The sequence below is a fragment of the Balaenoptera borealis genome (genome assembly GCF_965194805.1).
Source record: "Balaenoptera borealis genome assembly, chromosome: 1".
Lineage (NCBI taxonomy): Eukaryota > Metazoa > Chordata > Mammalia > Artiodactyla > Balaenopteridae > Balaenoptera > Balaenoptera borealis.
In genome coordinates, this window is record NC_138860.1 from 60,304,126 (window position 1) to 60,327,345 (window position 23,220).

At 34.2% G+C, this 23,220-nt stretch overlaps 1 protein-coding gene across 2 annotated transcripts in view; it reads left to right on the plus strand.

Moving 5' to 3' along the window:
• KIFAP3 (kinesin associated protein 3) overlaps window positions 1–23,220 on the plus strand; it is a 167,291-nt gene that overhangs the window by 65,966 nt on the left and 78,105 nt on the right. For both annotated transcript variants that reach the window (XM_082383822.1, XM_082383823.1), the window contains exon 10: window positions 5,955–6,117. In XM_082383822.1, coding sequence (XP_082239948.1) covers window positions 5,955–6,117 — 163 coding nt within the window. The remainder of the gene's footprint in view (window positions 1–5,954; window positions 6,118–23,220) is intronic.

A 23,220-nucleotide genomic window follows, 5' to 3' on the forward strand; every position in this document is an offset into this window, starting at 1 on the left:
CATTCTTGCATTCAGCAGGTAAACACCACTTGGTCATGATATATTGCCTTTTTATATATTGCTAGATTTGATTAGCTAATATATTGTTAAAGATTTTTTTTGTGTCTGTGTTTATGAGGATTACTAGTTTATAGTTTTCTTGTGATGTGTTGGTCTGGTTTTACTATTAGGGTAAGTCTGACCTCGTAGAATGAGTTGGGAAGTATTCCCTCTTCACTTTTTTTGGAAGAGTTTGTGTAGAATTGGTATTATTTCTACTTAATTGTTTAATAGAATTCATCAGTAAAAAAGTCATCTGGACGTGGAGTTTTCTTTCTTTGAATTTCTTTAATACCTATAAGACTATTCAGGTTATCTGTTTATTTTTGAGTGGTAGTTTTGTAGTTTGTATCTTTCAAGTAGTTTTTCCATTTCATCAGTGTTGTCAAAGGTATAGGTATAAAAATTTTTGTACTTTTTCCTTCTTATATCTTCAGAGTCCAAAGGTCTGAAGTGACTTTTCCTGTTGCATTACTGATATTGGTAATTTGTTTTTCTCTCTTTCTCTCTCTTTTTTTAATAGGTTAGTGGTTTATCAGTATTATTAATATTTTCAAAGAACCAGCTTTTGGTTTCATGTTTGATTTTTGGAGGATATTTTCACTGAATACAGAATTCTAGGTTGACATACTTCATAAATATCTCTGCATTGTTTTCTGGCTTGCACAGTTTTTGATAAAAAGTCTCATGTCATTCTTATCTTTTGTCCTCTATATATAGTGAGTCTTTTATTTTCTGCCTGCTTCCAAGATTTTATCTTTGATTTTCGAAGTTTGAATATGGCCAGGCACACGCGTGCGTGTGTGTGTGTTGTATTCTACTTGGGGTTCTTTGAGCATGTATCTGTGTTTTGATGTCCTTCATTGTTCTTGGAAAATCCTTAGCCATTATCTTTTCAGGTATTCCTTTTGTCTCTTTCTGCCTCTCTTCTACTGGCTTCCAGTTACACATGTTAATCCATTTGGTATTGTCTCATGGCTCTTGAATGCTGTGTTGCTGTGTTTTGTTCTTCTCGTTTTTATTTTTTTGGGGGGTGGGGTGGGGTTCAGTTTGGAAAATTTCTATTGACCTACCTCTGGGTTTACTAATCGTGGCATTAGCTATATCAAGTCTACTAATGAGCCCTTTGAAGTTTTCCTTCATCTTTGTATTATGTGTGTTGTGTCTGTATATGTGTTTTAAAATTTAATTCTTTTGGTATCATTTTTTTCTGTGAGATTATCTGTGTTTACTTGTGTTTTTCATCTTTTCCAATAGAGCCTTTAACATATTAATCATAGTTATTTTAAATTCTCTGTCTAGTAATTATACAAGTCATATCTGAATCTGGTTCTGTTGATTGCCTTATCCCTTATCAATGGGTTATTTTCTTGCTCTTTCATGTATCATAATTTTTTGTTGAAAGCTAGATATTATGTGTAGATTAGTAGAAAGTGAGATAAATACTATTTATGTCTGGAAATGGACAGACCTTCATTTTTTTAGGTCTTTAATGTAGGGGATTAAGTCATTTTTGTCAGGAGTTTAGCTGTATTTGCTTACCCTCCAGGCACCATTAGCTTCAAATTCATCTAGCATTACTTTGTCTTTGGTAGAGTATTGATGGTCAGAGGATTTTTCTCAGTGTTCATGTTCCACCCTCTACTTCAGGCTTTCCTAGCGTGACTGTGCCTCAAAGAGGCTTTCTCCTCATTTTAACTCTCCCCCAGTAATATACTGCTGTTATTTGTCACTTGGCTTTTGCTAATCTGGTGCCAGGGGCAGGGAGGGGAAAAGAAAAGAGACTTTTTCCATTGTTCTCATTTAGTTTCAGGCTGGTCTTAGGCTTATCCTGTGTCCATGGTTTTCAGCAATGGGGCTTCCTAAGTCATCCTGTCAACTCCTCTCAGGAATTTTTTTCTGTTTCCTTGCCCCAGCTGCAGTGGGTCTTCACCTGTGCTTCAGATGTGACAGGATTTGCCATACTTCCCCAAGAGGCTTAAGTCTTTTGTTTTTTTTTTTTTTTAGGGGAAATAGGAGAAAAAGATCCAGACAGGATTTTATGCCTTCTCCCTGGTGGCAGCTGTGCCCATCTCCCAGACCCATGCCACTGAGGGGAAGTTTTCTTCCATCTCCTGTCCTATCCCCAGTTTTTCTTGTGACCCCCTGATAAGGTCCTTGGAAAAGAGCTTGCAGGTGGTTGCAAACTCCCTGAGCATCTGTAACTTCAGAGTTCTACAGTCTCAGGCTACTTCACATTTGGCCTTTAGCTATTTGTTTAAACATTTTTGTGCAGTCTTCCTACCACCTTCTGCGGCAGCTCTCTTTCTCTCCAGTGCTCTGCTCTGTATAAACCAGTGCTCATGACCCTTATCTCCTTGGAGGTGCCTATTTTCCTTATATTTCAGGCCAGTTGATTTCCATGCAACCTCAGCTCTCTGATTTTTTTTTGGTTGTTTTTTAAGTTATGATTTTGTATTTGGATTTTTCTTGCAGTTAGCGTGGGGACCATATCCTTTCCAGATTTTTACATCCTTAGAGGAAGTTTGAGATTCTGCTTACTTTTCTTAATCACTAATGCCTCTATCTGACTAATTCCGTGGCATTTTAGTTAATCTGACTACTTCTGTTTTCGCCTTCTTCCAATATATTCTCTACTTTGTCGTCAGAATGACAGTTTTGAAGGAGTTTCTTGAATGCTATATTTTCCATGTCACTTCGGGGCCTTTGTACACTGCTGTGTTTTCCATCTAGACAGCTCTTTCCTCTGCCTCTTCAATTAACGTTAGCTAATTTCTGTTCATCCAGTAGGTGGTTTTTCGTCAGAGAAGCCTTCCTTGGCAGCTCCTCACACTGAGATTATATCAGGTTTACTCCTTATATTCTCTCATGGTACTCTGTTTATTTCTCACATATAATATCACAGTTTATACAATTACAATTAGATAACTGTATAATTGTGTGTGGGAGGGTTGTTTTTTTTTTTTTTAGCTGTATTTCATGCTCTCTAGAATACAAGCTCCATGAAGACAGGAACCACTGCTTTCTTGTTCACCAAAATATACCCAGGGCTTAAATTAAGAAATATTTGTTGAATGGATAAATAAATAAAGCTGGAAAAGAAGTTGTATACTGTAATCAAAGAAGTTAGTGTAAGAATTACAGTTTTGCATAAATGTGACAAATATTTGTCCCTGGCCTCTGTGGAAATTATTGTGTGAAGTTAACGAATGAATCCTGCAGCCTTGCTTGGAAGACTAAACTAAGAGAAAGGGAGAACCAAAGTTAGAGTCTTTGGAGATGGACTTGTACTTTTTAATAAAGAGCTCTAGGATATGACTGCAGTGTGGCCATGGAGTATAGATACAGGTCTGAAGGAAAAATTGTTGTTTGGAAAACAATTGGAATTGGAATTCCAAACAATTCCAATTGGAATCCTCAATTGGAAAAATTGAGGCCTCAATTATTAATGTGATTTTTATGAGGTCAGTGAAAATTTGCAATAAAGATATGGGAAGGGTGGTATAAATAAATGCTTTAGACCTCCCATAAAAGAAAAAGTAGAGCAAGGTTATTCATAAATATTTTGGTAATGAACAAGAAAAATATGTAGTTATATAGAATTTCTCTCCTTTTTTGGCCATTTCTTTGTAACAATGATATGAGATATTTTTATAACCAAATTTTTCTGATTATTACTTTAAGAAATGTGAGTACAGGGCTTACACGACTAAGTAAGTTCTGTCCTCTGATTTCTCCTAAACCAAGCTCTCTTGAGGCAATTTCACAATCTTCTAGAGTGGGGATCAACAATCTTTTTCTGTAGATGGCTAGAATAATCTGTATTTTAGGCCTTGCCCTTCATATGGGCTCTGTTGCAACTACTCATCTCTGCTGTGTAGCATGATAGCAGCCATAGACAGTTTATAAACAAATGAACGTAGCTGTGTTCCAATAAAACTTTACTTATGAAAACTGAAATTTGAATTTCAAATAATTTTCATGTGTCATGAAATATTTTTCATTTTTTTTCAACCATTTAAAAGTGTAAAAGTCAGAAACCATTTTTAGCTCTTGGGTTGTATGAAAACAGATGGCAAGCCAGATTAGACCCACTAGCCATAGTTCGCTGATCCCTGTTCTAGAGTTTAAACTATTACTCATAGCCCAGTTTCTCTTCTGATTTTTAAAGATTTCCAAATATCCACTGAATATCATCTCAAATTAAACATGACAAAACTTTTAGTAATTTTTTGCCCTCCTTGTCCTACACCTGTTTTTCAATTTAAAGATCTTAGTTAGTGGCACCTACATCCCCCTTACTGACTATGCAGAAAAGGAACCTGAGATTGCTCTCCTATAGGCCTTCTTTCAAGATTGGCGCTTGGCTGGTGTCTAGAAACTTGGACTCAGGAGTGTTCTCACTGTTTCCTAACTAATAACGTGTAGTTTACTGTTTACACAAGCAATGTGGTTTAAGCTAACCACCTGCTTTCCTTCTCAGGGTTTGGAATTTTATTTTATGCTAGGCAGAGGTTTCCTATGTGACCAGCCCCGAATAAAAACCTTAGGCATCGAGTCTCAGTCTCAATTCAGTGCTGGAGCATGTTCTGTGTGATTCTAGGAGGAGAGGGTTCTAAGAAGCTTACACCTGGCTTCTTTCAGACTTTGCCTGCATGTGCCTTTTCCCTTTTCTGATTTTACTTTGCACCCTTTTTATTGTAATAAATCATAACCATGAATATGACTATATGTTGAGTCCTGTGAGTCCTCCTAGCAAATCGCAGGACCTGGAGGTGGTCTTGGGGATCCCCAACACACACTGACCAAGCCAAAAGCCTGAAAGTCACCTTCAAAGCTTCCTTTTCACTTCACATTCAGATGCTTTGACTGTATCTTCTAAACACCTCTCAAATTATTCTCTCCTCTTCAACATCTTTGTCCTTTCTTTGATTCAGACCTTAATCACATCTCACCTGTCTAAGGAATATATTCTTGTGCCTGCCTTCAGTCTCTACCTATTCCAGTCTGTCCTATACAGTGCCCCTTATTTTCACTTTTTTGTGTATGTTTGCATGTATGTATGTTGGGTGTGTATGAATACATATATATATGTGTGTGTATTGTTATATTTATCTTTATATTTATCTTTGTTCTAGTCTGACCACATCACCCTCTGGACTTAAAATCATTCAAGGCACTCTACTGCCTAGGGAATAATGTTAAACTTCTTAGCAGAACATTAAAAGCTTTTTTGTGATCTGTCCAACGTCTGTCTGTATAGGGTCCTGCCACTCCCCAACATATACTTTATACTATGGCTATATCAAAGCACTTGCAGTGCCTCAGACCAGCTCTTTTATGCATAAATGCCTATCCACGGTTTTTTTCTTCTATTTGGATTACCAGTGTCGTTACCAGAGAGCAAATTATTACACATTGTTTAAAACCTTGTTCTGAATTTAGTCTTTTCTGTTCTTCTAGGTAGCTTGTAGTTCCTTCCACATTGTTTCTAGAGCACTTTATGCATTCCGCTTTTATCATATTGTATTTTAATTATTTGTTTTATTTCTCTGCTCTGTGTTTAGACTGGAATCCTAAAAAGCCAAGACAGAGTCTTGTTTAATCTAGCACAGGGTCTGGCACTTAGTAGGTGGAGTCCATAATGTGCTTTCAAGAACCCACAGTAATTTGTCTTCCAGTTGATGCTATGAAATGAGGGAAGGAAGGGATGAACTGGAAATATGTATTTCCTCCTGAAAAGTTTGGTTTCAGACAAGTTTACAGATTAAAATGAGAGTAAATAAGTTAACACATAGTTACTTATAAAAAATATATACATGAGGGTAAAAACAATAAAAAAATAATTCTTTGTAATCTTTTTTGTCTTACTGTGCAATAGAGCCTGACTGCATTTGTATTATTACTTTACATAGGTGGAAATGGATATTGTTGAAAAACTGGTAAAAATGATACCTTGTGAGCATGAAGATCTGCTGAATATCACCCTCCGACTTTTACTGAACCTATCCTTCGACACAGGACTGAGGAATAAGATGGTACAAGTTGGGCTGCTTCCCAAACTCACTGCACTCTTAGGTATGCTTTTTAAAAATTAATGATAGTGTTGCTTGGAATTTCCAACATCACTAGAAAATTTAAGTCTGTCTTGAAAAGACTGCTGAAAAAAAAATCATTGTCTATATGTTCCTTGATTGGGTACCTAAATATAAGCAGAATGAATGAAAAATGACCTGTGCTAGGATTTCCATGGTGGTATAGAATGAAATGGAATAGGAACTTTTAGCTGTTTGACTTCATTTACCCCTGTGAAAATGAAACCAAAGTGAAAATATAAAAATACTACTATGGGAGCAAGAATGAAAAATTACTCTCTCTTCAGCATTTTTTTAAAAAGCAGATATTGTTTAAGTTCTTATATTCTGCCATACCTTTAAAATACTCCTTACCAATATACAAATTTATGGAGCCTTTTTGTCATCAAGTAAAAAAGGGCATTTTTATATAGTGTCAGAAAATACTGTATTGGAGGATTCAGTTTATACATTATTTTCTTTTAGCTATTAGCAAGATATCTATATAGTGAGGATGGATTCAAGAGCTAACTCTTCTGTGCTCATACATAATGCTTCTCATGCATAATGCTTCTTAGCAAAATATTTAAAAACGCTTTTTGATCTGTTAAGTGTCTGTCTTCATAGGCACCTGCTACTCCCCAACATATACTTTATACTATCTCCATACTGATCCCCTGACAAATTCTAAACAAATTCTTTCAGGCCTCAGTGCCTGTCCACCTGCTTTTTTCCTCCACCTGGAATGCCGTTGCTTTTCTTAACCAGAAAGCAAATTTTTACTCAGCTTTTAAGACTCTTGTTTCTTTGTTTAGCACTGCAGCTTCATTCTTTTTTTTTGTAGCTTTCTCCATATATTCAAATATTTTTAAGCAATGGAATAGTTGGAATGATTTAAAATTAAGTTTATTCTTAGCTGTCTAATATCTGTGAATCCAGTTTCATTGACATCATCATTATTTTTTTTTTTACAATACTAGAAATAAAATTTATTGAATGTTTACTGTGACAGTTATTTTGCTATGTGCTCTGTTTACATTATCTTGTAGAATCCCCATCTGAGATCTTTACCCAGATTACACAGTTAGATAAAAGACAAAGCTCAAATTCAAACTCAGGTATATCTGCTGCCAAAGTTGGATTTATTAACTACTATAATAAACTACTATGTATAATAATATTAAGTTAACTATGATTAAGATAGGCAGCACTATAATTTAAAATTTCAGTTCTCCAAGTCCCCTTAAAAAAAAAGTTTTAAGGAAATTTATTTATTTCTTACTTTTTTTCTCAGAAAAGGAAAACCTTTAGTCTATTAGTCAGTCTAAGAACATTTGGTCCATTGGCCAGTCCACAAATATTACACAGGACGTTTATTATGCATTTTAGAAGAAACTATTGAGGAGCACTTTCAAAAATTGCTTTTGGGGAACCAAAGAAATACTAATATCTAGTGAGGAAACAGGAAAATTTTAAAGTAAAATTGGTGGGCCTTGAATTTAATTTATATGATCCTTTATTTATCATAAATCTAGCAGAATTATATATCGAATATCAGGTTAGATTCTTAGTGTATGAAGATGATAAGCTAAAGTCCTTGTCCTGAAGGAATTCATAGTCTATTTGGTTTGTTCAGTATCCAGTCACCTACTTTTATGAAGCAAATAATTTAAAAGAGATTTTTGGGAAATTACTCATAGGGTACTCTTTTCATATTTTGTTAACAAGTAGTAAATTTTGGCATATAAGATATTCAATACAAAAAATATTTCTTTCATCTCTCCTAGAGTTCATTTCTGGAGTCAGACTGTCTTATTAGAATTGTCACTTTTTCCTTTTGAACGTGTCACGTTGGGCAAGTTACCCAAACTCTGATTTGGTTTTCTCATCTGTAAAATGAAGATAATAATTATAACCAACTTAAAGTTATTTTGAAGATTAAATGAGCTATTGCATGAACGTGCTTAGAACAGTATCTGACACATAGTATTTTCTTAATAAGTGTTAGCTATAATCATTTTTATTACTAACATCATCATCATCATTTAACGTGAAGTGAACGTTCTGTAAGTGTTGCTGACTTACCTTTCTCTGAGCACAAATATCCTTCTTATAGATATTAAATCACTGTTAACAAACAAGGTAGCTTATTTATTTTTACTTCCCTGTGATATACGTGCAGTTTAATTCAGTTTAAGTCAGTAAAATGTTGCTAATCTACTATGGCAGAGCATAATGCTAAGCACTGTAGAGAAATATTTTTCAATCTGTAGATATATTGGAATTCAAAAGAGAGAATGTTTCCACATTGATACTTCATAGACAAAGTGCCATTTGAGATGGACATTGACAGATTTGTGTTTTTAACAAGGTGATATTTACAAAGGAAGGAAGAATAGAGGCTGTAGAAAATATTTCAGATAAAATGATCAATATTACCTAAGGCATAGATGGCGCTAGGCCAGTATGAGGAACAATAACTAAGAAAATAGTGGGAGATAAGTTTGAAAAAATGGGTTCATATGCTTATGTGGCATTATGAAGTTTAAGGCTGTGCTAAGTGTTATACTTAATATAGTTGATGATGGTAATCATTTCAGGTTTTTGAGCTAGTTGGGTCATAATTAGAGTATTGCCCTAGGGAAATTAATCTGGCATCATTCTACTGGATGCACTAAAACTAGAGTCTAAAGAAGAGAACAGTAGCATGTTGTGTTAGCAGGACAAGAAGTAAAGAAAACCTCAATTAAGGAAGATGTGGTATGTCAGGTATGAGGCAAAAGGAAAGGGCAGAAGAGACATATCATAGGTAGACTTAATATGACCTGGCTGCTGTTTGGATATGGATAATGGTAAAGAATTCATAAAAACTCAATGCCTGTTAGAATGTTAGTGCCAGGAACAGAAATGGAGAAGTGTAAAGGAAGTAATTTGAGGACATCAGTGATGAATTTAGTTTCAGATATGTTGGAGACGTCTTAGACAAAGATGTTCAGTGAGCAGATGGAAACATAGGTCTAGAGCTCAGGAGAGGTAGGAGTTAAAAAAAGAAAAACTTGTCCAAGAGATGAGTAAAACTGGAAAAGGGAAACTACTAAGTGAGCTACAACAGTCAGAGAAATATGATTATTTTTCAACAGATACATTAAAAAACACGTTAAATTTAGGCTGTTCCTGAGAAGCAGTGATGCTCTTGGAATTTTCATGCAGTAGAGAAGTGAAGAAACTGAGTAGGAAGAGCACCTGAAAACTTTTTACTTCCTTTTCACTCATTCTTTCAAAGTCGTGCTTTATTATTTTCTTTGAAATATTATGAATTCCTAGGGCATCAGATTTTGCTACACTAGGGAGAGTAAAGAGCTAGTATTATTCTGACCTTACATTACATAGGTAGGAATGGATGATCTTAAAAGTTTCCACCTCTGTTCTTACCTGATCAGTAAAAACTGATTGAAAGCAAAATAATTCTGTTGACATGTTTATGGTTAGCTTGCCTCAGTAACTTCTTGGCTTATCTTTCTCTGGTAAGTAAAAGATGATGACTAAGTAGCATTCCTCATGAAAATATACACAAAAATTTTCGTGTAGAATAAATTGAAAAAATATGAAAAGATATTGTGATTTGAATAATTATTAAAAGCAAAGAGGAAGTTGGTAATGGCTCGGCTCTTTTGCCATGTGAGGAACCAATATTCATTTATAAACTCAAGAAAACTTTTCATCTATCTGAGAGCTACTAAGTTGGCTCTAAAATCATTCCTGTTTAGGTAAAGATTTATTATGTCATACTCTTTCTTCCCCCTCTCTTTCATTGCCCACAAGCCATTGAATTTGAATTTAAGCAGTTTTTGTTTTCAAATGTTCATTTTTCTTTTTTTTAACATCTTTATTGGGGTATAACTGCTTTACAATGGTGTGTTAGTTACTGCTTTATAACAAAGTGAATCAGCTATACATATATCCCTATATCTCCTCCGTCTTGTGTGTCCCTCCCATCCTCCCTATCCCACCCCTCTAGGTGGTCACAAAGCACTGAGCTGACCTCCCTGTGCTATGCGGTTGCTTCCCACTAGCTATTTTACATTTGGTAGTGTATATATGTCCATGCCACTCTCTCACTTCGTCCCAACTTACCCTTCTCCCTCCCCGTGTCCTCAAGTCCATTCTCTATGTCTGCATCTTTATTCTGTCCTGCATCTAAGTTCTTCAGGACCACTTTTTTTTGTTGTTTTTTTTTAAAATTCCACATATGTGTTAGCATACAGTATTTGTTTTTCTCATTCTGACTTACTTCACTCTGTATGACAGACTCTAGGTCCATCCACCTCACTGCAAATAACTCAATTTCATTTCTTTTTATGGCTGAGTAATATTCCATTGTATATACGTGCCACATCTTCTTTATGCATTCATCTGTCGATGGACACCTAGGTTGCTTCCATGTCCTGGCTATTGTAAATTTAGCTGCAGTGAACCTTGTGGTACATGACTGTTTTTGAATTATGGTTTTCTCAGGGTATATGCCCAGTAGTGGGATTGCTGGGTCGTATGGTAGTTCTATTTGTAGTTTTTTAAGGAACCTCCATACTGTTCTCCATAGTGGCTGTATCAATTTACACTCCCACCAACAGTGCAAGAGAGTTCCCTTTTCTCCACACCCTCTCCAGCATTTGTTGTTTGTAGATTTTCTGATGATGCCCATTCTAACTGGTGTGAGGTGATACCTCATTGTAGTTTTGATTTGCATTTCTTTAATGATTAGTGATGTAGAGCGTCCTTTCATGTGTTTGTTGGCAATCTGTATATCTTCTTTGGAGAAATGTCTATTTAGGTCTTCTGCCCATTTTTCGATTGGGTTGTTTGTTTTTCTGATATTGAGCTGCATGAGCTGCTTGTAAATTTTGGAGATTAATCCTTTGTCATTGCTTCTTTTGCAAATATTTTCTCCCATTCTGAGGGTTGTCTTTTGGTCTTGTTTATGGTTTCCTTTGCTGTGCAGAAGCTTTTAAGTTTCATTAGGTCCCATCTGTTTCTTTTTGTTTTTATTTCCATTTCTCTAGGAGGTGGGTTAAAAAGGATCTTGCTGTGATTTATGTCATAGAGTGTTCTGCCTATGTTTTCCTCTAAGAGTTTGATAGTGTCTGGCCTTACATTTAGGTCTTTAATCCATTTTGAGTTTATTTTTGTGTATGGTGTTAGGGAGTGTTCTAACTTCATTCTTTTACGTGTAGCTGTCCAGTTTTCCCAGCACCACTTATTGAAGAGGCTGTCTTTTTTCCATTGTATATTCTTGCCTCCTTTATCAAAAATAAGGTGACTATGTGTGTGTGGGTTTATCTCTGGGCTTTCTGTCCTGTTCCATTGATCTATATTTCTGTTTTTGTGCCAGTACCATACTGTCTTGATTACTGTAGCTTTGTAGCATAGTTTGAAGTCCGGGAGCCTTATTCCTCCAGCTCCATTTTTCTTTCTCAAAATTGCTTTGGCTATTCGGGGTCTTTTGTGTTTCCATACAAATTGTGAAATTTTTTGTTCTAGTTCTGTGAAAAATGCCATTGGTAGTTTGATAGGGATTGCATTGAATCTGTAGATTGCTTTGGATAGTATAGTCATTTTCACAATGTTGATTCTTCCAATCCAAGAACATGGTATATCTCTCCATCTGTTTGTATCATCTTTAATTTCTTTCACAGTGTCTTATAGTTTTCTGCATACAGGTCTTTTGTCTCCTTAGGTAGGTTTATTCCTAGGTGTTTTATTCTTTTTGTTGCAATGGTAAATGGGAGTGTTTCCTTCCTTTCTCTTTCAGATTTTTCATCCTTAGTGTATAGGAATGCAAGACATTTCTGTGCATTAATTTTGTATCCTGCTACTTTACCAAATTCATTGATTAGCTCTTGTAGTTTTCTGATAGCATCTTTAGGATTCTCTGTGTATAGTATCATGTCATCTGCAAACAGTGACAGCTTTACTTCTTCTTTTCCGATTTGGATTCCTTTTATTTCTTTTTCTTCTCTGATTGCTGTGGCTAAAACTTCCAAAACTATGTTGAATAATAGTGGTGAGAGTGGCCAACCTTGTCTTGTACCTGATCTTAGAGGAAGTAGTTTCAGTTTTTCACCATTGAGAATGATGTCGGCTGTGGGTTTGTCATATATTGCCTTTATTATGTTGAGGTAAGTTCCTTCTATGCCTACTTTCTCTAGGGTTTTTATCATAAATGGGTGTTGAATTTTGTCAAAACTTTCTCTGCATCTATTGAGATGATCATATGGTTTTTCTCCTTCAATTTGTTAATATGGTGTATCATATTGATTGATTTGCATATATTGAAGAATCCTTGCATTCCTGGGATAAACCCCAGTTGATCATGGTGTATGAGCCTTTTAATGTGCTGTTGGATTCTGTTCACTAGTATTTTGTTGAGGATTTTTGCATCTGTTTTCATCAGTGATATTGGTCTGTAGTTTTCTTTTTTTGTGACATCTTTGTCTGGTTTTGGTATCAGGGTGATGGTGGCCTCGTAGAATGAGTTTGGGAGTGTTCCTCCCTCTGCTATATTTTGGAAGAGTTTGAGAAGGATAGGTGTTAGCTCTTGTCTAAATGTTTGATAGAATTCTCCTGTGAAGCCCTCTGGTCCTGGGCTTTTGTTTGTTGGAAGATTTTTAATCACAGTCTCAATTTCAGTGCTTGTGATTGGTCTGTTTATATTTTCTATTTCTTCCTGGTTCAGTCTTGGAAGGTTGTGCTTTTCTAAGAATTTGTCCATTTCTTCCAGGTTGTCTATTTTATTGGCATATAGTTGGTTGTAGTAATCTCTCATGATCCTTTGTATTTCTGCAGTGTCAGTTGTTACTTCTTTTTCATTTCTAGTTCTGTTGATTTGAGTCTTCTCCCTTTTTTTCTTGATGAGTCTGGCTAATGGTTTATCAAATTTGTTTATCTTCTCAAAGAACCAGCTTTTAGTTGTATTAATCTTTGCTATCAAATGTTCATATATTCTTTGCATGATAACTTTATTTCCTCCTTTGCCTTCTACTTACAAACCATGGAAGCAATGGCAGTCATGTGTAGTAAACAAAAGAGAATATCATCTGATATTCCAGGATCAAGGAAAGGGAGAAAATGTACATACTGAAGAGAAATTAAAATATACTAGAACAGTGCCTTCCAACTTCTATAAAATGCTTCAAAATCTCTACAAATGTTCAGAATACCTACAAGTATTTCACATGCTTTTTTAAAAATTATTTAATGCCACTGTTATTTTCAATTGTTTTTCATTTAAATTATGGGTTAAATAAGCTTATGTAGGCCCTTTTATAAGGTGAGCCTATGGGGGAAAAAAATGTTCCAAATTCCAAGTAACTGATTCAGTATGAACTTTTGGAACATAACCATTTTGTAGATAGAATTGTTTCTATTTTATTAAGTCCTCAAAATGGCCCTTTTATCCATCACTTCCCAGAAAAACCTATTTATTAAATGTATTAGTCAGGAGGACAAGCCTATGATTATTAATAAACAACCCTAATATCTCAGTAGCTTAAAATAGAAAAAAGTTTTATTTTTTGCTCATATTTATATCCACTATAAGTAAGTAGAAACTGCTGGTTCATGTTAGCATCAGTCAAGGACCCACTAACAAAGCCTCCAGGTCACTGTGGCATCAGGGAAGGGAAAACAGAGAAAATGGAGAATTGCAAACTTAAAGGCTTCCACTTTGAAATAACAAATATCATTTTTGTTTACATTTCCCTTGATAAAGCAAATCACATAGCCATGTAGAACTTTAAGGGGGGGTAGGCAAATGCCTGGAAGGATTAGAACTGGAACATTGGTAAGCATGCAGCCTAATGATCCTGAAAGATATTTTTAAATTTTTCTGAATTTTAGCTGGGTTTCCAAGATTACCAGAATCTCTTAAAAAGTACATCCTGAGACATTATTGCAAATATTACCGTATGTAGTATACCTTGCCACTGTAGTGGCACAGAGCACATTGAATAAAAGCTAGAATTCTGGAGCCAGACTATATTGAATATTGGCTTTATCAGTTACTAGCTATGTGATATTGTACAAATTACTTAACCCATATGTCAGTTTTCTCATCTCCAGTATGTAGATAATAATGGTACATATTAATAGGGAAGGGTTAAATGATATAATGCAGTAAATATTAGTGAACATAATAATATTATAAGTGAAATTAATGTAAAAATATGTTGAACACAAATAATTGTTATCCAGAAATGGGTCTTTTTTGATAAGTATGTTTTCCAGGCTTATATCGTTAAGGATATTTAATCATTTCGTATTTAAAAATTGATTACATTGTTCTTTTCTTAAATATTTTCTTAAGTTTACCTTAATACATAAACATAATTTAAATTTTTATTGAGAAGCAGTATAATGTTGTAGGGGTTAAAACCATGGGCTTTGGAGCCAGAGTGCCTGGCTCAAGTGCTATATAAGTAATTGCTATTTTTTTCATTATCATTGATTCAAATGTGTAATTCTGAAGATAATTTATTATACAGGGCTGTAAATATTACTGTGCTCAAGTATTTCCCCTTGCTAAATGGCCCCAGAATGCCATGTATTTTTAATTTTTATATACAGTTTTTCTGTTTTCCTCACTTGTCCTTGGCTGTCACTTCTCATTTCTTCTGTACCAGCAGCAATTCCATGGCAGCAATTTTCCTCTCCTCTAATGATATATTTCTAATCTCCTGTGGTCTTGGAAACCAACAACTGAACTTATTTGAAATGTGTATTTTGTTAAAAATGAAATTCCAAATGAATGCCCAAAGGGTTCTCTTCCTAGTAACATTTATTGCATGGACCTTGTAACATTTCTTTTGACTGTGAAGAACCTATTTTGTTTGATTGTACTCTTTGCTGTGTTCAGAGAAATTGTATGTAGTGTATACTAAATGATTTCCTGATAAGTGATTAATAGAATGGTTATTTTTACATTTGTTAATGTATATGTTATATGTGCGGAAAATTAAATCAACTCCTAACACAATAAACTAAACTTCTCCATTGAGTAGTTCAAGATATATTTAATATCTCTGATTTTTGGCCACTACAATTATATAGAAGTTGGAACTATAGAGAGCATAGATTTTGAAGGCATAGGAAATAATTCATCTAGAGCAGTGCCTTTCAAATATCTTTTACCCCAGACTATAGTATTATATTGCACATTGCAACCCAATACTCACATGTGTATGTGATGTATATGTATGTGTATGTATGTGTGTATATTAATATACACTATATTTTGTGATATATATTACACACTGTGTTTAATATATGTAATTTTTTTAAACGTTCATGAAGCAGTATTTTGCCATTTCTCTGTGCAATGCACTATATTTTCTATTTTTTCTATTCTTTTTAAATTCTACTTATGACTTAATCATTGATTTTATGTCCTCTGATTTGATGTTCAGTTAGAAAACTGAACTAGGGGAAGTGATTAGACGTCTTTTCCTTCAAATCTTCAGAAATATCACTGTCTCTTTTGGATTTTTAATGTGTTGAACAGTAGATAATCTAAATTATGTAGGTTACTCCTTGGATAGTACTTGGAATGATTCCATGGAGTTGAAATTTTTTTTGAAAGGGAAAAAAAAACCTTCTGTAAATCAAATATTTAAAGAATTTGAGGTGCATTTTCTTTACTGTAGTTATGGAGAAGGAATTAAAGAGCATGTAGTTTATTATAATATGACTGGTCAGTTTGCTTTTTTCATTAGATAAAAATTCTTTGTTCATTATATGTTCACATTGACAAATGACTGTCTGAATTTAAAATTACCCATTTCTATATAGAAATCACTTAATTTTTAAAAGATGCAAAAAATGCAGAAGCACTTTTGTAGAGCTATACATCTGGTAGAACTTTTCAGAAGTGATTTTTAAGGGATGCTGTTTCAACTGGAAATGCTATCAGATATTAAGTAGGTTTTCTTTATTATTATTTGGGGACCCCATAACTGAAAAATCTTTTTATACTTGATAATAAATTATTTTAACTAGAGTATAATGAATCATGAATATTTCAGGCTCTAATAAAGCTGTGCTATATGAACATTTAATCCCCTTCCCTTGTGTCCTGAAACATTTAACCTAGTACATTGCGACCCCTGCTGTTGTGAGAATTGCCAAATAACTGGAAAAAAAATATGTACTTGAGGAAGGTTTTGTGATTTGAATAATTATTAAAGGTAAAGAAGTTATGTTATAGCTCAGCTCTTTTGCCATGTGAGGCTCTGAACAGAACCAAATATTGTAGTTCAACAGAACTAAAAATTATATTGATATTGTTTTATCATATGAGTATTTCACTTAGAAAGTTTGAATTTAGCTTTTTCCTTTGACATCAGGGACACATAAAGGGATTAATAAGGGATTTTAGAAATCATCATTTAAAATGTTCTTTCTCAACTTATCCTGAAATTAATTTGCTTGAATAGTTTTGATCTTTTCCTAGGCATAGAGAAAGAAGGCATTATTTCCCCAAGTATTTCAAAATTTTTACTTGGGTCCTTGGAAAACCTTATATCTAAAGGTTATAAAAGCTTATATCTAAATTCCTTTGTTTTTATTTTCCTAAATACCACCAAAATTATTCATTTCTTATTTCATTTTTTGATATGTTATTTTCCTAAGATTTCATAAAGATCTTAAACTTATCTCTGCTTAGTTCAGTATCAATTTATAATCTTTTCAGTACTCTTAATCCCTGTACATGACATAGTTTCTTATGCTTAGTAACTTTATGTTACCATCTGGGAGACCTATCATAGCCAATGGTTTCATCAATTGTGATTATTTGCAAATTGAATTGGACCTACGAAGTTTGCCTTTACTTATGTAATTGTTAGACAGTTTGTTCAGGTTTTTTATGATATTGAGTTAACTTTTTAAAGTGTTCAAAGATTTCTTGGCTCATCTAGGAATCAGATCATTAAAAAAATATTCCCTTGTCATAAGTCCTTAAACCGTTTGACATTGATATGTCTCAAGAGTGCTTCCTTATGTCAGAATATCCTGGGTTGGGAGATGGCAAGGAAATTCCTTGTCGTAGTGTATTCTTCAGTTCCCTGGAGAATGCACTGACAGTGTTTCAAAAGTAACTGGAAAAACTAAATTTTCTTAGCTTTCTGTCAGATGCAACAGGCAAATAATGTTTTTCTTATTTGCCTCTCAGTTGCTTTGGCTTGGATGTTTCATACGCTGAGTATTGTTTAATGTGCTTGGGGATGATGTTAGCACAGAAGCAAGCATAAAAATACAACTGAAATGTATTCTTTGGAAGATCCTAGCTCAGCATGACATCGCTTCGTGCATAAAGCTTAAACATCACAGAGACAGTGTATTACAGGGTCCATACTTAATAATATTATTAAAAAACTGCCAAATTTCACTGATGAACTCTTTGGGACAACTTTGAGTTAATTCACACTGTTTTTTTCCCCCATTTGTGAATGACATTGATATGTATTTTAAATTGAGTGATGTCTGAGTTTTCATGTCAGCCTTTCAGTTTTTAACTTGATTTTCAAAGGAATTTAAACTCAAGGGAATAAACCTTACAAAATATACAGGTCTTATCTTATAAACATGAATTTTTGGATTTGTTAAAACAAAAATAGAATAGGCACAACAACCTAATGGTTAAGCAGATTAGGTAGCTACCTGTAAATTATAGACAATGACCACTTTCCCCACTTTCTCTGCTGTTTTGTAAGTTCCCTGTTTATTAGGTGATTGTTGTAATTCAATGATTAGTGCATCAGTTTTCAAACTTTTGGTCTCGGGACCTTTTAATACTCTTAAAAATAACTGAGGACCCCCAGAGATTTTTTGTTTATGCAGAGTTATATTTATGGATATTAATTGTATTCAAAAATAAAATTGAAAAAGTGTTACATATTTATTTTAAAATAACCTGCTACATGTTAACATAAGTATTTTTATGAAAAATAACTCTTTTCTAAAACAAAACAAAAATTACTGAGAGGAGTGGACATAATTTTACTTCTGCACATCTCTTTATAGTTAGACTTAGTAGACAACAGCTGGCTCTCATATCTCCCTCAACAATATGCTGTGAAATCGTATGTCATATATGTCATGTATATTATGTCATGTAGCCTCTTATGAAATAATGAGAGTAAAAAAAATGAAAATAATATATTATGATTGTTATAAAAATGGTGTGACTTTGTGGATCCCCTTTCGGGGTCCTCAAACCACATTTTGAAAACCAATGAATTAGAGCATTCTTTTAAAGCTTTTAATTCCCATTAAATGCAAACACTTCTGGCAGTAACAATACATCAGGAGTCTCAAACTAGCAGGTTAAATGTAGCTAGAAGGCATGTTTGGTTTTCCCAAAATATATTTTCTTAATTTTATATTTGGATTTCTAGGCAAGACCCAAACACTCCCATTTCCATAGGATAATACTTATTTTCTCTTAGACATTTAGTTATATTTCTTTCCTTGCCCTTTGGACCACTCACATATTAGTAAGAATCATTTTTTACCAGTTTCTTTGGTGCTTCGTGAGGGGAGTTGGGGGATGGATGTCATGGTGTAGGAAAATGGAGATGGAAGACCCTGAGCACAGAGGGACAGAAACATACAGAAAATTCTGGATAATCAGTACTAGACCTTTAATGCTGCCCAGCAATCATACTACATTTTCTTTGTCTAGTCATTCTCCCACTCTTTTAGGTGAGAATTTCATTCCTCTACTTTCTACTTCTAAATCCAACACCTCATCCTCATCCTCATCTCATTACCTTGTTTTGCTTCCTGTTTCACTGAGAAAATAGAAGCAGTCAGAAAAGAATTTCCATGAGTTTCTGTTGCCACACTTACCCTCCTGCCTGCATCTGTGTCTATACTTTGCATCTACTCTTACCATAAGCCATACTCCCTCCCTATTTCATTCTCTCGCCTACTCAAGATTCTTGCTCCAGCAGTTCTCCTCTCTGTCCCACATCATTAATTTTTCCCTCTCTATTAGATCATTCCTATTGACATACAAATATACTACTATTTCATCCATCTTAATAAAGATTCTTCTTGACTCGTCACTCTTTTACCTTTAGCTGTCATCTCATTTCTTTTCTTCCCTATCTGTGTAAATTTTGATTCCTTTACATTTGAGGGTTGTGAATCTATGCTAATTTGCTGAAACTAATTTTATTGGTTATGGCAGAAAAATTAGGATTCCTAGATTCAATAGCACATTGTCATGCCTGTTTCATAATTCCACATGAATCATTTCAAAATGGATCCAAATGTTAGACCATATTCTCTTCAATGGAAGGTAAATTAGAGTTTCTAAGGTGCTCGAAATGGATATAAATTTTTCTACATTCTGTGAGTAGACCCAGAATGGTTTTGAGAGTAAGAATGGCACCTGATTCATCTTGATCTAGATTACATTAGGTAATCTGGGTTTCAGGGCATTTTCCAAGGCTGTAGAAAGATTTTATCAACATGTAGGGAGTCAGACCAGGTCAAGAGTTAAGTGATAAATGTTTGATTTCTTCCGGTTGAGACAAGTCTGATTTCCCTTATTGTTGGAGATTGCCAGAGTAGATACTGTTAGACTCTAAACTCTGATCACTTAAAAATTAAGGGTTATTTTCTGTGACCATTCTGTCATATGTCCTTAAAAGAAAATTGAAAAAGTTAAGTTCTGAACACCTTTGAAATTCCCCCATAATGTTAAATTTACTTTTTTCATTATATATTAATGACTTAATTTATAATTTTTAAAGTATCATAAAATGAAGACATAAAGCTTGTCTTTATTTTTTAAAGAGAATAATATTTTCTAAATGACCTTTTCTGACTTGTTTATTAAAAACTGGAAATGGTCAAAATATTTTCCAATTAGGAGGTATTTTCCATTTTTAAAAAACTAAGTTGCGTTTATGATGATTTCTTTAAGAAACTTAAAGTAGATTTTTTTTTTTATAACTTCATTTGGCCTGTTTATTACAAAACTGTTATGGAATTTCACACATCTATTTCAGTACACAGCTCGTCATAGACTACTGCACTGTTTCTCATTTTAATAGGCCTCATTTATCCTATAAATAAACCTACATTTTCTTACCTGATCAAGTGAGCAAACAATAGGGGTCAGATGTGTCAAACACTTTAACAAAAAGCACATGTCTGGCCGTCAGGGTGAAGCAGAGTCATATCAAGATTGCTTGAAGTTATTAATGGCAGTAAAATTTATGCTTCCTCCTGTTTTCCCAATTAAATCAAGAAGCCTTTTTTCTTCGGATTCTTCTATCACCAGCTGGTTCCAATACTCTGTGTGTGAATATTGCCTGGGGTCTCTCCATTTCTAGGTGGTAAAAACTGACCAAAGTACATTAAGTCAATGATGTGGACCTGTAGGCTAGAAAGCAGCCATTGTTAAGGGCTTTATTTTGGCCCTTATCGTTCGTACTACAAGTATGCATATTTTGTAGGATGTATTATAAATAAGTTGTTGTAGTATGCTCTGGATAAAAGAACACTACAGACAAGGTAATAAAGTAATTGAAACATGTTGAAAATATTTTAAAAATAAACATGGTGTACATGGTGAAATGTACAGTTGTACATACTAAAAGAGAGTGAAATATATCAAAAGTGCTGAATTTTAGAGTACTTATTTCATGAATACGTCTTAATGTGACAAGGCTATTAAGCTTAATGGTAGATTTACAATTTCAGTTTCTTATAGTTTTTAAATTAAATAATTTAGCACAAGAAACATTTATCCATGAACCACTGTATCACAAAACTATTGTTATGCTTGTTTTCATACTGATCATTGTAACCTATACATTCTGACATTTTCCCCCCTGAACTCACAGTTAAAAAACCATTGGCTTTTATCTATTCATTTCAAATCTCTGTTAGATTTGACTGAACAAATCCATTCTAGAAGAGAAGACTCTCCAGTAGAGTTTCAATCTTAAAAATTGGTCTCTCCAAATTCAAGTTTTAACTAAGGCTATCTATCTAGTTATGCTGGTTATGTATCTGCAGTATGTGCGCTAATAAGTTAAACATAAAATGATATGGAAATGTGTACAAAAGATTACCTAATCTACCTGCAGTATATGTTTAGTGTATTTCAGTATAGTCAATATATGTGTTCAATAATTGTTGCATTTATCTTGTAAGTGGTGGTTTTGCCTGTGGCATTTTCACTATAGTGATAGAGCTTTAAAGGCTCCAACTCTACAGTAAACTTAAAGGCAGTTGTGATTTTTGAAGTATGTTGTACTCACATAGACTTTCTAGGGGTAATTTATCACCTTAATGCTGCTCTATTCTAATATAGGGGTGCTTATATCCCCACTTCTCTTATCTTTTCATGGACCCTTTGTGACTTCAAAGGGAGTTTTCTACTTTGAACGAAGACATGGAGTGCAGAAGGGAATGAGAATCTGGCTAATAATGTGACCCATAATTTGTGTTCTCACTCTGCTTTTACAAAGTATTGGGCTGGGTCTACTGCAGCAGTGGAAATTTGGCTTTGAGTTCTGGTGTTCAGAACTCATATTTCTGCTTGACTGAACTGTGAATGGAAAATCCCAAGTATCTTACAAAATTAGTAGCTAAATGGTGTCTTTACTAATCACTTCAGAGATGGAAAAAACTGAAGACATTTTAAAATTCAAAACCCATCAGCATGTGTTTCCCCTTTAATTGGCAGAAAATCGATCGTGAGAGCAACCCAGAGAGCTGACTTTTTTTCTCCGTCAGTTGCTCCAGCTGAACTACAGCTGCAAATTTCTTTAAAAAGAAAAAAAAAAAATCTTGAACGAGTAAGTGCAATAATTCCCACAAAATCAGTTGCTGGAGTTAATGACCAGTTTGTTAAGGCATTAACTGCCCTCAGCTGGGAATGACCAGTTTTGAGGGGAATGGCTGCACAACTGCTAAGATAATTCAGTAACGCGTTCAAATAATGATCCAGCTAATTAACAGTGAATTTCTGTGGAAATCCTATCGAAGTACTTATGACCTCTGCATTTAATAGCCGGTGACTTCATCATGATTCATGTTTATTACCATAAATACCAAAGGAATCATAATGACTAGGCCATTTTATTTTCACCGTGGCCTTATTACTTGAACAGATCTGACTAAGCCACCTATAGTCATGAAGGACCTAGTGCTCAAAATATTCAGTCTTTTCACTGCTCTGCTCAAAATTCACAGAGCCTTTGGTGCTTTGCCAGTATAGCGACTGCTATTGGCAGACTGCTTTAACTTGGGATGTCACTAGGGAATAATTGATGTCTGTAAGTCTTAAAGGAGCCCTTTTGAAATGTCTGCCATTGGTATGGTGTAGAGAAATCATAGTTGGTTTGCTGGAGTTTATGGTTCTTCATCATGAATTCTTATGGGAAAATCATAACTCCCAGCCCCAAATTCGTTTAGGATATGCAAGATTTTTTTTTTGAGATTTATTTTTTAAGAACTCAGATATCTTTTCTTCCAGTGAATGAAGAAGACTATTATTAGCTTATAATAAGGGATAAGCTTTAATTTTACTTGGACCATTTAATCTCTCTTAATTGCTGTTTATTGCTATGTGATCTTTAAATTAGTCTTTAAGTAATAATAAATGTTGGCTGCCAGAAAGCCTCTACTTTCTGTGTGCAGCTGTGTTTGAAGAGATGAATTTAGGTTATTTCCAGACATCTTCCCCCTCCAGGTATTCACTTTTCTCCTACAATATTTTGTCCTTTTGCTGTAGCTGTCAGATATCTGCTAGATACCGTAAAGTTATAGGCTGTGTTTTTATCAAGCAATTAATCACTTGTATAATCATTTATGATTCAATGAATATGACACCTGTGGTTGATATACTATAATCTTCCTTCAAACATTGCAGTTCTTTAGAGGAGATTGGAAATATGTGATTTGAAACAATAAGATATGAATTAGAATCATCAAGGTAACATATGGGTAACAACCATTTATAAAATATTTCCATCTTTTTTTCTGAATAAAAAACCAAGTGTCATCTTGTATCTTTTTTCATTCCCTAAAT